This window comes from Solenopsis invicta, chromosome 14 (assembly GCF_016802725.1).
Source record: "Solenopsis invicta isolate M01_SB chromosome 14, UNIL_Sinv_3.0, whole genome shotgun sequence".
NCBI classification, from domain to species: Eukaryota; Metazoa; Arthropoda; class Insecta; order Hymenoptera; family Formicidae; genus Solenopsis; species Solenopsis invicta.
Genome location: NC_052677.1, coordinates 16,835,434 through 16,850,191, shown reverse-complemented (window position 1 = coordinate 16,850,191; position 14,758 = coordinate 16,835,434). Strand labels below are relative to the sequence as shown.

The window sequence follows — 14,758 nt, the reverse complement described above, 5'->3', positions numbered from 1 at the left end:
TTTGGAAACAGAGAGGTGGGAAGATTTTGTTCTTTTCTTTTTTCGTAGAAAACCAAGTTGACGAAGGTTAATAAAATGATAATAGATATATATTTACATATAAACGTACGTATTATACTTATATGCTACATTTAATTTTTAATTTAGTTATCTTACCCATATTCGCGCGCGCTTATGTATAAATACTGAAACAAACTGCTGGAACTTTTGGAAAAAAAAATATTCCAGTGTTGCTTGTACATTATTTACCTGGATAAAAGAAGATTGGCTTTGTAACACTTTAAACTGCATAATGGCATTCCTGTTTTTGAACACGAATATTTTTTGAGATTTTTACACTGATTGACCCCGCAAAGGATTTGTTTTGGTGGACTTCTCCTAAAATATAAAATTATTAAGAATACACAAATGTCGCAGCTTAAATCATTAAGGAAAATACATGGATCATTCAGTAATTATAAAAGTGGTATATAATTTGCAAACGAAACTGGCTAATTATTTTGAAGATTAGTCAAATAAGTTATATCTTTTCTCAATAAATAGGAAAGATAAAAATATATTGAGAAAACTGTCCGATAAAATTATCCTTTCAAAAAGTAACAAATGGATATTTATGATTATACCTTACTTTTTTATCGAGAAAAGGTACCTACAACTTATTTGTCTAATCGTCAAAGTAATCAATTGATTTCGTTCGCAGATTATATCATTTTTACGTTTACTTACTAATCCATGTAATAATAAATAATAATTTTGTCATACTCTTTGGCAGGGGAAAGTGGAAAATTTTCACCGGGTGGTAAAGATATGGAACTTCCCTCGATCGTTAAACGATACGTCACCAATGGTACTTGTCGTTTAGATAATCTGCCCTTGCTAACAACTTTGGATGCTTTAGATTCTTGTTTTTTGAGCAATCTCTCCATTGTTTTTTTCTATAAAAATAATTCGCAAAAGTTTTCATTCCATACAATTTGTCAATTAAACAATATGTTGTTTAACATCAGGAAACTTTGTTACATACCTTATCCTTTTCTCTCTTTTCATCAGCGAGCTGTTTCCGTTTTAGAGACTTTAGAGCAGCCTTCTGTATAGCTTCCGCAGTCATAACTTTTTCTTTGTAACCAGTAGGTAACGACATCAGTTGTTCGACACCTGGATTAGGCTCTGTATCAGTTTTTCTTTCAAACATCGCTCTCTGACGCGCTGTCATTAACTTAGGATCCTTTGGCTTAATTTTCTTCAACTCATCATCAACCTACAATAAAACGTGTGTTGCTATTTCTTCTTAGAATTATCAAATGTGGTCAAGTGCAAAGATGCAAATAGTAAATAACAGTTACATGGTAATTTTTGCATTACTTAAACATTTGAGAAAAAAAATACCTCTTCCAATTTACCGGATTCAATAGCGTCAAGCCATCTTTCTTCCTCGCTGCTGGTTCCACTATCTTTACCTTTGCTACCTTTTGGAATTTTCTTCTTCGTAGTTGCACCTTTCGGAGAAGATGCAGTGCTTATTGTAGCTGTATTCAAACCACATGTTTTCAATATCTTTTCACGTTTATCCAGACTGGAAAATTATATTACATTGCATATTGTGGGTGTAGTATATAAGATCTAGAGAAATATTCAAAATCACGCAAGATACATTCTTACAAAAAAACGATTTTTAAAGATGTCTGGAAAAGTGATTATCTAAACTTGGCAGATTTTTGTAACTAAATTTCAAATAAAGATTTTATTAAATAAAAATAAGTCAAAAAATATTTATTACTTTATACATACAGTTAACTTTTTTGACTTAAAATCAGGATTGGCAAAATTCCACATTTTTGAATATAGTTTGATATTAATAATGAACAAAATTGATATTTTTCAAAAAAAATCACTAGAAAAAATTTTTAAAAGCAAAATAAATAGAAAACAATGAGAGTTAATTGATAATGACTTTTTCAATTTATGCTTTATCCAAAATAAATCTGGAAATAGATTAACTGACATAGCAAATAAATTAATTTTTTTCTATAAGATGCTGAATTGTAAATGCCAAATAGCTCTATATAGGTAAACATTTTTAATGTTACTCTCACTTTTTTCTCATACTCATGAAATTAAAAATATAATATTTTAGCAACATTTATTTTTCCAAAACTTTTGTTCACAAATTAATTAGAATTAAAAAAATTTATTATTACAACAGTTCAGTATTAATTCATTACTATTGGTTTTTTCATTTTTCTTTAAATTACAATAATTAGCATTAATTAGAACAAAAATATCTTTTTGAATAAACATATTTTAATGTTACATATTAGTCATTTTTATTATATTGGCTAAAGTCCAAAACAATAAAAACTAGAATTTACCATTCACTGTTTTTTTTCCCCACCTACTGAACTTTTCTAACCATGACTAAAATAAAGGGTGAGTTTCTTAATGCATCGATTGATCAATCACATTATGTGTAAGTACAGCGTTTAAAAAACAGAGTTGCATTTGCATATGTGATTGATCAATCGATGAATTAAGAAGCTTACAGTTTTAAAATGCACAAAAAATATATTGTAATACCTGTACCTCCGTTCATCCTCTTTTTTTACTTTTATTCGAAAGCTCTTCTTCCGATCAGCATCAGCTGAGATATCTACGAAGGCGTCGCTGTCATCATGCATAAGCTTCTTTTTCTTATGCTTCTTATGCTTGTGTTTCTTATGTCTCTTCTGCAGGGAGACATCGCTCGCATCTGACAAAATTTAAATGACACATTAAATTAATTTCTAAATAAAATTTCCAAATCGCATATAACGTTGTCAAGAGCGTACGAAAGTGATGTAAATACATTGGATACAGAGTTACCTAAATTTAGCTCCTTTTCCGTACTTACATCTCTCAGCTTACCCATTAGATAAAGGAGAACAGCCGCAAGATTTGTCCGATGAGTAACGTGCCCAAGATTGAAACGCAGAGAGATACGTAAACTTGCTCACTCTGGTTCAGAAAGCTTGTTATAACGGACTCTATTGCGTGATTGTAACGTGAAAACGATAATTAAAGTCGTCGCTACAGAAACATTAACCAGTTAAAGTAAATCATTGAAGCGGCATCCAGCGGCATCGGCGGTTTTTTTTTGAGGTTAAGAAATTTGTTGCACTGCGACTGTCTGCACCTACCGAGTGAAAAGTTCACTAAAAACATCAATTATTTGAATGCAGAAAGATGTAAAATATCTTGATTTCGAAATAAAATATTCATTATTGACATTATTATACAGTCTCAACAAAATAACAATTATTTTATCGGTCGAAATATTTTTCGTGCATTTAGGTTGAATAAATTTTTAATAAGGTTAGTTTTGGCTTTTAGGTCAAGTGTAGAAACTTGCTTTATCGAACTGCTCTTTTTGGCTCTTTCCATAGAACGCCGCCGAATGCGCCGAACTTGCTAAACGCAAGCCAACACAAGCTTCGAGTTAATTTTTATTATTTAACTCTATTGATTGATTTTGATTAATAAGCGAAAAATGGGAAAGGAGAACGAATCGGACAGTGTGAAAAAAAGGAGAAAGTCCGTAAGCGCGAACAGCGGAACGTCGATAAAGGAAGGAGATATGTACAAGGTATAAAAATTAAAAATTTGTTCAAAAAATTACAGGCAATATTTAGGTTATAATTACGTTTGCGTTTCCAGATTTCTGATAAAAACAAATGAAATAGACTGTAACTTGAAAAAAAATCATCTTTTTTTACGTGCAATTCTATCGAACATTGATTTCTGTTCAAACTTTTTATTTTTCATGCAAGATTGAATTAGTAAATTTTTGTTCTCATCTTAGGTTAGGTTAAACGTGCAAAATTAAATTAATAGATAAATTAAACTAAATAGGATCGTTGTATCAATCGCTTATAATTGACTAAACTATCATTAATATTATCAATTATTAATAAATGACTATTTGAAAACAATATTAAAATAATAAGATTTCGAAATATCCTGCAATTAATTAATACTTTTTAAATTTAATTTTTATACAAATTTGATTAAAATATTTTTTACATGAAAATGTAACTTTATAGCAATAATAATAAAAAATTGTTTTTATTTTCTATTTATTGACTGGTGCAGTGTCTCAATATTTTTTTATTAAATATAAATTATAAGTATGAAAATGAAAGTAATAAATTGTTTGTTCTGCTTTTACTGTTAACTTGTCAACTTTTTTTTTCTTTTAGACGATAATCAGTTATGAAGAAAAGGAAGCTATTGAGAGATCATCCGAGAATGATTCTGAATGCTTTTTGGCAACCTGCAATGATATTCGAGCGGCAATGACTAAAATAGCTAAATTGAAGTCCAGTGGTGATGCAAATGTTTGTAACAGATATTATTGTTATTATTATTTTTATTAAATCAAGTTTGCCTTAAACTGATTAAAACAATTTTTTAGAAAGATGAAATTCGTGAACTGCAAATTCAAACGTCCCTGGCTTTCGTAGAACTAAAGAAGCTAAATCGCATGGAAAAATTTCGTACAAAGTCTGCACGCGACTCCTTGGTTGCTGCAAAAAGTAGCGTAGACAGCAAACATCTGCATTTACAGAATCTATTGTACGAAGTGATGCATTTGAAGAAAGAAGTTATTAAATGCCTTCAGTTCAAGTAAATTTTTTTATCTTTATGTAAAAGACTTTATTCTTTATCATCTTCTTAAACAAAATAGAGTAATCTTATTTTCTTTGTTCTAGATCTAAAGATGAATTGATAGAACTTGTTTCAGAAGAGGAATTTCTTAAAGAAGCTCCAGAAAGCATTTCACGACCTGTATGTACATACAAATTTTATATAATAATAATGTAAAATTTAATTTTTCTTAACATATAACAAGTATATTTTAGGAAATAACAAAGAATAATCCTCATCAATTGAGACTGGCTCGTTTGGAATGGGAATTGACTCAACGAAAGCAATTGGCAGCCTTGTGTGATGAATTGACAGAGAGTAAAAAGGCAGTAGCATCTAGTATTGAAACGAAACAGACTCGTTTGGATAATCTCGCGCCGCAACTGCGTTCTATATTAGAAGTAAGAAATCTAATCATATTAGTTTAGAAAATGTATAAAATTTACATCACTCATTCACTACAATGAAAAAATCAATAATTTTTAAAGGAAAGATAATTTTAATAAAAATTTAATACTCTGGATGAAGAACTAATGATTGTATTCTTTTACAATCAGTAGATCAAATCATCACATGAAAATTACGTTTAAAAATGATAAAATTTTAATGAACAAAACCTTCAACCTGGACTTTCTTTTTTTTTACATTATGTTAAAGCAAATGAGGGACGAGTTTTTATTGTCTTAATAATTAATTGACTAAATTTTTCAGGCAAGTAAACCGTTACAAGAAAGTCTTGGATTGCCATTAGACAAAATTCGCCAGGAGCATCAAAAGGCTTCGTTGCTCGCATCACCGCTTTATGTATTGTACGCGAAGGCATCTGCTTACAGGGATGCTTATGGTATAATTCGTATAAAACATCGAATACATATTTCTGTGACTATTTTATAAGATAAAATTTTTTATAGATATTTATTAAAATATCTTGTAGATAGTACATTGCTGGTCAAAGTGGAAGGTGACGAGGACGAAGCAAAACGCGCGAACAATCATGATGGTTTACAAGAGTCTGATTCGGATCCTGAAAATCAATCTGAAAATATCATAGAAGAAACGCCTGTGCATAAGAAAAGGCATCACAGATTATCTCGCGAAGCCAGGCAAGAAGAAAAGCGATCCAAACTATTGCAGCGACATCCGTTGCATGTAAAAATAGTTATCACATTAAAAAGTGAGTTTTTAAAGTGAGGACAAAAAAATTTAGTTTTGCTAGAAATTAAATGTTCGAAAAATATATTCTTAATTAAAGGAAAAAGTAAAATAAAATGAAGAAATAGATTTATTTCATACTTATTAATCTAATTGAATTTATGATTTAATTTCTTTAAAATTTTGAAAAAAGGAAAGAGAAAAAATGTGATTATAAAATTGACTTTTTAGAGGAGACAAGGCTGACTCTTCACTTTTATTATACAATACATTTGAAAGTCATAACAGTCGAGTCGAAACTCGAAACGGAAGACCTGGGAGGTATTAGTGCTGGGTATGTAAAATTGATTTTTTAAATATTTTTATTTAATTTTTTAATCATTTTAATATTAATTTATTTTGTGTATATAAATATACATAATATAAAAATACTGAGATACTTTCTTCTTGTTTTCTTTCATTTAGAAAATGTTGAGATAATGTTTTAAAATCTAATTTAATTAATAGGGACATGCTAGTATCCGAGTCAGTTCTTCGCGAATTGTATCCGCGAGATTTAGGATTGGAGAGTCCGAATCCCGCTAATCAGTATCAGTTGTCGCGACATAACTTGGGACCATTTTCGTCTCTAGGATTAGGCATTCCCTACAAATGGGCACAAAGAATGGCTGGTTTACACTTTGTTTCATCTGATGCGAACGAACCACAACAAAAGGTACGCATATTCATATATTTATGTAACAAATGTTAAAAATAGTTGAAAACAATTAATCTTATTTATTGAAAAAAAGTTGCTCTATTTGTAATACAAAATTATGATTTAAACAATCACTCCCTTTCCCCTCTCTCTCAATAATCGATAAATGCGATTAAAACAATTTCTAATTAAAATTCATTTTCGTCATTTTATTTGTAGCTTACGAGTCAAGAATTGGCACAAGACTGTGTGGAGAGTGTGTTAAAAGAAATTAAACGGCGCATAAAAGCGAGACTGGATTTATGTATGGAAATACGACAACTAGAATCCGGCAATCTGCCAATCTTTATCAGTACAACAGATCCTGTGCCGCAAAAGATCTCGACATCATTGCATCGATTCACGACTATGACTTGGAAAAGTTACTCGAACTATGTCGCTTCACCGGAATTTTATCAGCGGGGATTGATTTTGTCTGTTGACATCTTTTATGAAGCTGTACTTCGTCGTGGCAGTAGTACGATAATTATTATATAAAATTTCCTACACAAACAAATAAACTATTAAGTTCACATTTAAATTTTATATTGTTTCTCAGGCGAGCTTGTGGCCAGGATCGCTATCAAGCCAGATTACCCGAAGATAGCACCAGTATTTAACATAAGTGTCAGTCCATCAGTGCCAGCGTCTGCTGATATCATCAGAGACATCGAAAGGGAAGTCAATGTGATGTGGACCAAGTCCCCGACGTTGACGGCGCAAATACAACGGCTGAGAGCATGTTTCGATATATATCTAGAGACTGAGAGTATGGTACCGAAGGAGAAAATATTCTTCCATCCTGTGAGAGGACGAACTCGCGCTCGACCGTACAAATATCTGCCACTGGGAGGAGGTATATTCACTCATCGTTGAATAAATTTATATGAATATTATTCAATGTATGTTCTTTTCTTTTCACTATTCTTTATATCCATAAGTACTTGTAGGGGATATGAGATATCATTTTCTAAAATTATATTTTTAATTTTCTCGAAGATATCTTAAGTAAAATATTAAGTAAAAGCAATCTTACTTAAGTTACTTAATATTAATATTTATTAAAAATTTAGTTTTTATTGTAAAAGATATCAAGAAAGAAACTTTTAATGCAACATGTAAATATTTTTAAAATTACTTTTTTTTTAAAGATATATATTGATTTATTTTCACTTACCGACATTTGAAAAAATATATTTATATAGGAGTAGACGTGAATGATCTTGCGGTAGGAACTCTAGAAATAGTTAAGAGATATGTACGTAAAGTATTTCTTAATTGCTTGTTCTCGAAAGTCAGTTTATCGCACTCCTTTTTCATGAAAATATTGTCGGATTTAATACAATTAAACTGTTCCCAAAACTTGTCCAATTTGTCAAACGGCTCTGACATCTGTGTGTAAAGTCTTATTTATTTTATTTAAACACTGGAGAAATGTGTTTTGTATTCATGTAATACCTACGCAACTCGTAAAAGCTCTTCTGGATCCTGTATCGCGTAAAGTGTACTTTTGAACGGTCAGTGAGAATGGTTCCAAATTTGAACATATTTTTAATAATGATAGTAACGCCGAGCTTTTTTCAGAAATCCTCTGTAGTTCCTACAAATTAAAACATTTTGAAAATACCTACTTTTCCTCAAATAGGAAATTGAAATAATTTAATAATTTTTTAAACATCATATTTTTTAGTTGGAGTATTACGTTAGATAATATTTCGACAATTTAATATATTTACTTTTAGGACGCTAGAGCTAATAATAGTCAGTTTCTTCAGCTGAGTTGTATCCAGCACTTGATTCATAGAAAATATCTGTCTCATATTTTCGGCTCTCTTCCTCAGATGCACAATCTGATAGTTCAATTCCTTTATACTCTGTTCCCTTTTCTGCGATAATGCGTGCATATCCTGTTTTAGACTCTTAATCGTGCTTTGTAATTGCGCTTGCAGCTTTGGATATTGCGCCACGTCGGTACGATGAACGTCATCCTGTTCTTTCAAGTATTCGTATTGCTTTCTTTTATCTCCTGTATTTTTCTCGTATTCAATTATTGTTTCATTAAGTTGTTGCCACAATTCTTCGACCTCATAGGAAACGTAATGCATCAAGCGCGACAGGGAATCTTCTTTCTGAAATATTTTCGATCAAAATTATTAGACAAGTTTTTCAGCTTAAAAAAAAGTGGAGGGAAGTTATGTGATTCTTTACTCATATGTCTTTGATCTTTTGATACAGGCTTTGACATTGCCTGTCATTTATTATCTTCAAGATAATAAATAACGAACTAAATTTAAGCAATAAAATTGATAATTTATTATTTTTTTAGAATACTAATAAATATTAATATAAAAAAATAAAAAAATGTTTAAATGTAGTAATTTAAATGTAGTAATAAATGACATTGCTACATTTTTGCTAGTGTGATATCATATTTAAAGAGAAATATAATGCATCAATATTTTATACTTTTATACGAAAATGATGAAACTTTATTTTTTTAACTTTTTTAAACTCGACGTTGTTTCTTACAAATATAATTCTTCAAAATTCTTATATCTTTTTTGCGATATTATTTAAAATTCTTTTTTCATGTAAGACTTGATACTATTTTATTAAAAGAAAACTACGATTAAAAAATTTCAAAAAATTCAGAAATGTATGTATTAATTTATTCTCAAAATTTGATTAAGTTCTTATATTATGTGAAATGATTAAAAAATTGCCATAACATCTATGCTATAAAACACACAAAAATAAGATATCCATACCAAGTATACAATGCTGTATATATTAACGGCGTTCTGGGTTTTCGTTTGCATTAATACATTTTCTATTTTCTTATCTTGTCCAAAAATTATATTCTGCAACTGATCGCAGTGCTGCTCTAAATTCTTTCGTGCTCTATTTAACTCATTCATCTCATCCGAAACAATACGATTGCGTTCACGCGCAAAGAACTCGTGTAGTTGCATGCACTTCTGCTTGTATTTCCCTATGTAATATTAATAATTAAGTCATACGAGAGTACAAAAGAGGTGATATGAGTTACCGATTATCAGATCCATCGTTTGAATATGGGCCTCTTGCAGCCTTCTGTGATCCACGTCGGCTGCTTCTAGCTCATTATGTAAACGCTGTATCACGAGATCTTTTGTCTTCATTAGGCGATCGAAATTACTCCAAAGGTATTCCACGTCTTCATGAAGTTCTTTACATTTTATTCGGCGTAGAATGAATCGCCATTGTTCATTGATCTTGGCAGTGTTTAATCGCGAGAACGCTTCCTCGCGTTTTAGCTTGTTCTACAAGTTTCAAAATTGATTTTTTACAAAAAAATGTTATTGTATTATATTCCTATTTTTTTGCTGGATATACCTTAGTAAAGGCTGCAATCAACTGTTGCTTACGTCGTTTAGCCTCTAACTCTAATTCGGCTCGATGCTGTAAGTAACGAGCACGTTCTTCATCGCTCATGCGAGCTAACTTGCTTCCCTTTCCCTTCTTTTTCTTCGGCATTTTTCGGTTAATAAAAGACTTTACACTGTTGTAAATTAATATTCAAATCGTTTATTCTTAACAAGATACAAATGTCCTTATAAGGAATGCAAGGTAGCGACGGTAAAACTGTTAAAGCCAGTCGTATGCACCATATGTTTGATCAATAACAGAATTCAACTTGTATAAGTTGGTATAAAGTCATATATGTATACAATATATATGAAACATTAAAAATATAAAAATTGCATCTGATTCAATTAAATTCGATTCGATTTGAGCAAAATATTACGGAATTTTTACTCGCATGCAAAAATCTTGTTTAGTTATATAAAATTTTATATAATAAATATGCTTTTGCATCTATGTTAAACTCATTGTATATAATTCTGCGTACATCTTTCCAAATGATTAATTATAAAATATTCATATAAAACGCATTAAATATTTTCCTATCCTATGGTAATATTCTTAAAAAAAAAATGTATATATTTATATATATTTTTATATATAAGTCAGGTTGAAATTGTATTTTGTCATCTACAAGATAAAGATCACATCGTTTTCAAGATAATAAGGAATGAAAATTTGTATACGAAATTTGTACATGTAATACTAAATACTTTTTGGCTAAGATTGCGAATGAAGCAAGGCATCAAAAATAAGGAACTATCGAATTCGAAGCTCGTATGGAATTTTTTCGCATTCTCTTTGCGAAAATATAGTTGCCCCACAACGTATAATAGGTTCTATAGGCTCTTTGTCTTACTCTATTTGGTGGAAGACTTAAATGCAACTCAGGCGATGAATGCATCGATCTTTTAACCGTAATCGATAGCGTTGCCAAAAATATGTCATATATTTTTTTGCAATGTCCTGCTGTCGATTTTCTCGGATAATGGTCTCTCTTTCGTTGTCGGTATAAAGCTCTGAGTACGTCGGATCCTCTCACCTCCTCTCAGGGGACGCACGATTTGTGCTTCCAACACAAGTTGAGCCTCTTCGGCGCGTTTCACCTTTTCACGTGCAGCGCGTAACTCGGCATCCAAATGTTCTCTTTCTGCTTCTAGCTGCTGGAGTCGTAGTTCGGCTTCTACAAATTAGTGTAATAAAAATTTTCACATAAAAATAGAAGCTAATTGGAGCTAAAGAAGGTAATAATAAAATTAAGGATACAAGATATAAAGATTAAAAAAGGAAGTTGCACGAATTAGCTAGTTGCGTAGCTTTTTGAAAAAATTTAAATTAATAGATTTAATAAGATTTACAATTAGATAATTTTTTCATATTTTTTGAATATATTATATACCTTGCAATTGCTGTTCGTTTTTCTTCTGCATTTGTTCAAATTCCATTCTTTTTATCTTCTCCATCTCCAGCAATTCCTGCTGCTCCTGCTGCAATCTTTCCAATTGCTCTCTTTTTTCCCATTCTTCACGCAATACTCTCGCTTGTAAACTTCGTACTGCAATATACGAGTATGTAACGCGTATTTAATTAAAATTATTAAATTCTAGAAAGACAAAATTAAATACAGCGGTCTTTTACCTATTTCCTCATCACGTAGAGCCTGTTTTTCTTCTTGCAGTAGCATTTCTAGTTTCTGTTTAACATCTTCCAGTTGTTGAACTTTGGCACCTTCCTCCTTCGACAGAGTTTCTAATTTCCGAGCTTGTATCTCGGCGGCGATTCTAGCTTGCCTCTCGTGCTGAAGTTCCAGCTTGGTCTCTTCCTTTTCCTGTTTGGTAGCCTAGCAAGCAGCAACAATATGTAATAAGTAAATAAATTCTGACTAAAATTATTATTTAGTCAATAAAACGTATATTTTTGTTTTTATTTAATTGCATTTACTTGTCGCAAAGATCTTCTTTGGTTGGCCAAATTTCTCTGATAGCTGATTTTCTCGTTTGAATGCCGAATGGCCGTTTGCAATGCTGCAAGCCATTGCAGTCTACCTTTGTAATCCTCAGCCATTAGCTCTATGCATCTGTGTTCAGGGGTGCTAAGCACGAATCTTCTATCGGGTTTTCCGTTGGTCCGCAAAGCATCGGCCCAACAATTAGCATTCAGTAGGATTAATCCAGACGGCTCTTTTTGTTGAGGATCTTTATAATACATCAATTCACCAGGGCGCAACACGAACCAAAAATACCGCAATGTTGGTAACAAGAAACCTTTTTTCATCAAATACCCCTGCAATAATAAAAAAAAAAATATTCTGTTGTATATAATACATACGGTATAATGGTGTCTCTTAAAACTGTAACATGTATCTATATATGTATAAACATATGGTCACAACATGCAGCAGTACTTTCTATAATTTTTCTTTTGTAGCAGCATCAAATTTTCTTAAATCTATCAGTAAAATTTTGATTTACCTTTTTCACTACATTCTCTATGTAAATCTGGTAAAGATCGTCGATTGCCTCCGTCAATGCCATACTGTCCGAAGTACTATCACCACTATATTTAGATTCCAAAACCGCCAAAAACGTGGAAAACCTTTACCGAAAAATTTTTCATGAACAAATTGCATTTTTTTACATTTTTATCATTGTAATTAATGTAACAGATTAAGAACAAGTTACCTAAATACACCGATAGCCGCTGATAGAGCCGAAAAATCTGTCGCATCCCATTGCAAACCTAAGGACATTACTAAATGAGCAGCAATTTGCGCCACCTCATCGCCATGCATCACCTGGGTCACAAAAGCGACATGTCGTATATTGAAATTGCGAAAGACATTTGTTTATATAAATTTTATTGTAAGCGATCACTAACCGGATAAGAATGCGTCGCGTCTGATTCTGTTTCAGCCAACAGACAGTAAATTCTGAACAATTGGTAAACACTATGATTGTTAAAGACTGGATGAGATCTTTCCAAATATATCTTTTTACAAACCAGCCAGCAAATTTCATCTATGCCTTCTTCCAGAGTCTTCAACGTTTGTATAGGTGTAGCATCGGTTATAGAGGAGAACACCTGAAGCGACATTTCTTGTTACAGAATGCATTACGCTGAACAAGTAACAGCGAAGCAAATACTGTTGTGGTAAAAAAAAAGAAAGAGGTTTGAAAGAAGAAAGTATTTAAAAATACTTAAAACTTTTATATCTCTTATGGATGTTTTGTTTTATATTATAAGTATGCTGCTTTACTTCTATATTTCTTAAAATTCACTAATCAAGTATTTGCTAGGATAATAAATAATTAAATTTGATTTCTCAAATGCTTCAAATCACCTATTATATAAAACCATATCATTTCCAACATTTGCTTCATTATTAAAAAGAAAAAAAAACTAGCTTATGATACATGCATTTTAGAAGAGATCTTACTTCTTTCTGTATATAATAGATGTACTGATCAAATGTTAAATTCTGTGTACTCCGGTAATGCTCTAAGCCTTTTTCCACACCGTACAAATCCATCAATGTACCAATGTTAGCTGTCAACACCTACCAAAATGAAAATGAACAAGTGGAAAAATGTCGAAGAGGAAAAAAAAGAGAATGCATAATTTTGTACAATATATAGTAAATTATCAATATATCATTAATATATTAACTGCATGATTGATTGTCTTATTGTGCTTTTCATGTGGGCGACTTTTAGTCTTTCCTGGCGATTTCGCGTGAGTTTTTCAAAATGTCACTCACCTTTAATTTGGATTTGGCAACCGTATTAGTGGCATCGGTCTGTAGTGCGTTAAACGCATGCCAGATACTATTAGTAAGATTTTTGAGTAGATGGGTCATTATGATTGCCTGACTCGATCAGCGTCAACAGGTGTCCGCGTTTCCGCCTTTTCGGTCTTTCCTCGTCTATTTCTGACCTTTTTTTAACACTCTGTAATTGTCTACTTTTCTGTGTTCGTCTATCGCGTCCGCCTATCGCATCTTGCTGTGATTCGCGAGCACATATTTAACTCTTTATCTCTAAATGGCCGCGAATGGCGTGTCTTTTCCTTGTCCCTTCCCCATCTCACATTGTATTTGCCAAGTGTTCCCAGGAAATCTGCCCTCTTTGGATCCTATCATTCGCTGTCATTCGCCACTGACCACCTGGGTCTCACGCTTCCATACCAAGGATGACGCATAACATGACACGCATGTTAAGGTACCTTTCCATTTGAAGTTTGATGTAGATTTCAAGTGATCATAAGGCTAATCTTAGAGTTGCTGCTATCAACTCCTAAACCAATTGGCCGATTAAATTCATAAATTGTCATCTGCAAAATTTAAAACTGGTTATTCCTAACCTAATTTTTTAACTTTATTTACAAAATTATTTAATTATTTTATTTGTTAAATTTTTAATTAATTATTAACTAGACCAAGATTACGCAAAGTGTGACAGTCGATTTTTAGTGGGCGCCAGACATTTTTCCAGCAATGCAATCAAAACCACAAATTTTGAAATAAACAAATTGTCAAACTTCTTGGCAAAAATAATTCACATTGACGTCAACAGAAATAGGAAGTAAACGCATTTTTCAGCCCATCTTCACATTTCATTAGAGAAATAGATTTACAAAATTATTTTTAATAAAAAATTAAACTTAACTTACCACCTTTTTTCTATATATTTTCATTTTCATTCATTTTTGTTAAGTGGGCGAATGTTTACCATTTAAAAAAAAGATGAATCGCGGTCCACACATGTTTGGGAAACCCCCTAAAATGGT

General features: G+C 31.6%; 4 protein-coding genes across 6 annotated transcripts; 1 reads left to right on the top strand and 3 right to left on the bottom strand.

The window, feature by feature from the left end:
* Positions 1-71: 71 nt before the first annotated feature.
* Positions 72-3,149, bottom strand: LOC105207648 (INO80 complex subunit B). Of its 3 annotated transcripts, none has more exons than XM_011177213.3 (6): positions 2,902-3,149; positions 2,575-2,746; positions 1,387-1,573; positions 1,025-1,258; positions 763-935; positions 72-378 (listed from the first exon to the last, which is right to left on the bottom strand). In XM_011177213.3, exons 1-6 carry the CDS (start codon positions 2,903-2,905, stop codon positions 246-248), a joined length of 903 nt encoding a protein of 300 aa, XP_011175515.1. In that variant the 5' UTR covers positions 2,906-3,149; the 3' UTR covers positions 72-245. The 3 variants fall into 3 exon arrangements, with proteins under 3 accessions (XP_011175515.1, XP_011175516.1, XP_011175517.1); XM_011177214.3 differs by having other exon boundaries at positions 2,581-2,746; positions 2,902-3,148; XM_011177215.3 differs by having other exon boundaries at positions 2,888-3,133.
* A 239-nt stretch (positions 3,150-3,388) lies between these two features.
* On the top strand, positions 3,389-7,464 carry LOC105207647 (THO complex subunit 5 homolog). The gene is made up of 11 exons (XM_011177212.3): positions 3,389-3,619; positions 4,233-4,370; positions 4,448-4,659; positions 4,746-4,821; positions 4,896-5,081; positions 5,392-5,524; positions 5,615-5,854; positions 6,064-6,166; positions 6,340-6,547; positions 6,749-7,046; positions 7,128-7,464. Exons 1-11 carry the CDS (start codon positions 3,524-3,526, stop codon positions 7,442-7,444), a joined length of 2,007 nt encoding a protein of 668 aa, XP_011175514.1. The 5' UTR covers positions 3,389-3,523; the 3' UTR covers positions 7,445-7,464.
* Positions 7,465-7,649: 185 nt separating this feature from the next.
* On the bottom strand, positions 7,650-10,123 carry LOC105207798 (dynein regulatory complex subunit 2). The gene is made up of 6 exons (XM_026132296.2): positions 9,944-10,123; positions 9,618-9,870; positions 9,337-9,560; positions 8,305-8,697; positions 8,031-8,168; positions 7,650-7,960 (listed from the first exon to the last, which is right to left on the bottom strand). Exons 1-6 carry the CDS (start codon positions 10,082-10,084, stop codon positions 7,766-7,768), a joined length of 1,344 nt encoding a protein of 447 aa, XP_025988081.1. The 5' UTR covers positions 10,085-10,123; the 3' UTR covers positions 7,650-7,765.
* On the bottom strand, positions 10,120-14,227 carry LOC105207646 (differentially expressed in FDCP 6 homolog). The gene is made up of 9 exons (XM_011177211.3): positions 13,731-14,227; positions 13,410-13,529; positions 12,851-13,054; positions 12,655-12,767; positions 12,445-12,568; positions 11,915-12,256; positions 11,612-11,813; positions 11,373-11,528; positions 10,120-11,156 (listed from the first exon to the last, which is right to left on the bottom strand). Exons 1-9 carry the CDS (start codon positions 13,827-13,829, stop codon positions 10,918-10,920), a joined length of 1,599 nt encoding a protein of 532 aa, XP_011175513.1. The 5' UTR covers positions 13,830-14,227; the 3' UTR covers positions 10,120-10,917.
* Positions 14,228-14,758: the final 531 nt, after the last annotated feature.

What these genes read in the sequence shown, in the direction of transcription:
- LOC105207648 (XM_011177213.3), bottom strand. An exon ending in GAGGATGAACGGAGGTACAG is followed by an intron (nt 1,574 to 2,574) that starts GTATTACAATAT and finishes ATAATTTTCCAG; the next exon opens with TCTGGATAAACGTGAAAAGA. An exon ending in AAAAGAGAGAAAAGGATAAG is followed by an intron (nt 936 to 1,024) that starts GTATGTAACAAA and finishes TTATTTTTATAG; the next exon opens with AAAAAAACAATGGAGAGATT.
- LOC105207647 (XM_011177212.3), top strand. Translation starts at nt 3,524, where the DNA reads ATGGGAAAGGAGAACGAATCGGACAGTGTGAAAAAAAGGAGAAAGTCC. An exon ending in AGGAAGGAGATATGTACAAG is followed by an intron (nt 3,620 to 4,232) that starts GTATAAAAATTA and finishes TTTTTCTTTTAG; the next exon opens with ACGATAATCAGTTATGAAGA. An exon ending in TGCTTACAGGGATGCTTATG is followed by an intron (nt 5,525 to 5,614) that starts GTATAATTCGTA and finishes AATATCTTGTAG; the next exon opens with ATAGTACATTGCTGGTCAAA.
- LOC105207798 (XM_026132296.2), bottom strand. Translation starts at nt 10,084, where the DNA reads ATGCCGAAGAAAAAGAAGGGAAAGGGAAGCAAGTTAGCTCGCATGAGC. An exon ending in TTAGCTCTAGCGTCCTAAAA is followed by an intron (nt 8,169 to 8,304) that starts GTAAATATATTA and finishes TTTAATTTGTAG; the next exon opens with GAACTACAGAGGATTTCTGA. An exon ending in GAAGAGCTTTTACGAGTTGC is followed by an intron (nt 7,961 to 8,030) that starts GTAGGTATTACA and finishes CTTTACACACAG; the next exon opens with ATGTCAGAGCCGTTTGACAA.
- LOC105207646 (XM_011177211.3), bottom strand. Translation starts at nt 13,829, where the DNA reads ATGACCCATCTACTCAAAAATCTTACTAATAGTATCTGGCATGCGTTT. An exon ending in GCGGCTATCGGTGTATTTAG is followed by an intron (nt 12,569 to 12,654) that starts GTAACTTGTTCT and finishes TTTTCGGTAAAG; the next exon opens with GTTTTCCACGTTTTTGGCGG. An exon ending in AAACGAACAGCAATTGCAAG is followed by an intron (nt 11,157 to 11,372) that starts GTATATAATATA and finishes ACTAATTTGTAG; the next exon opens with AAGCCGAACTACGACTCCAG.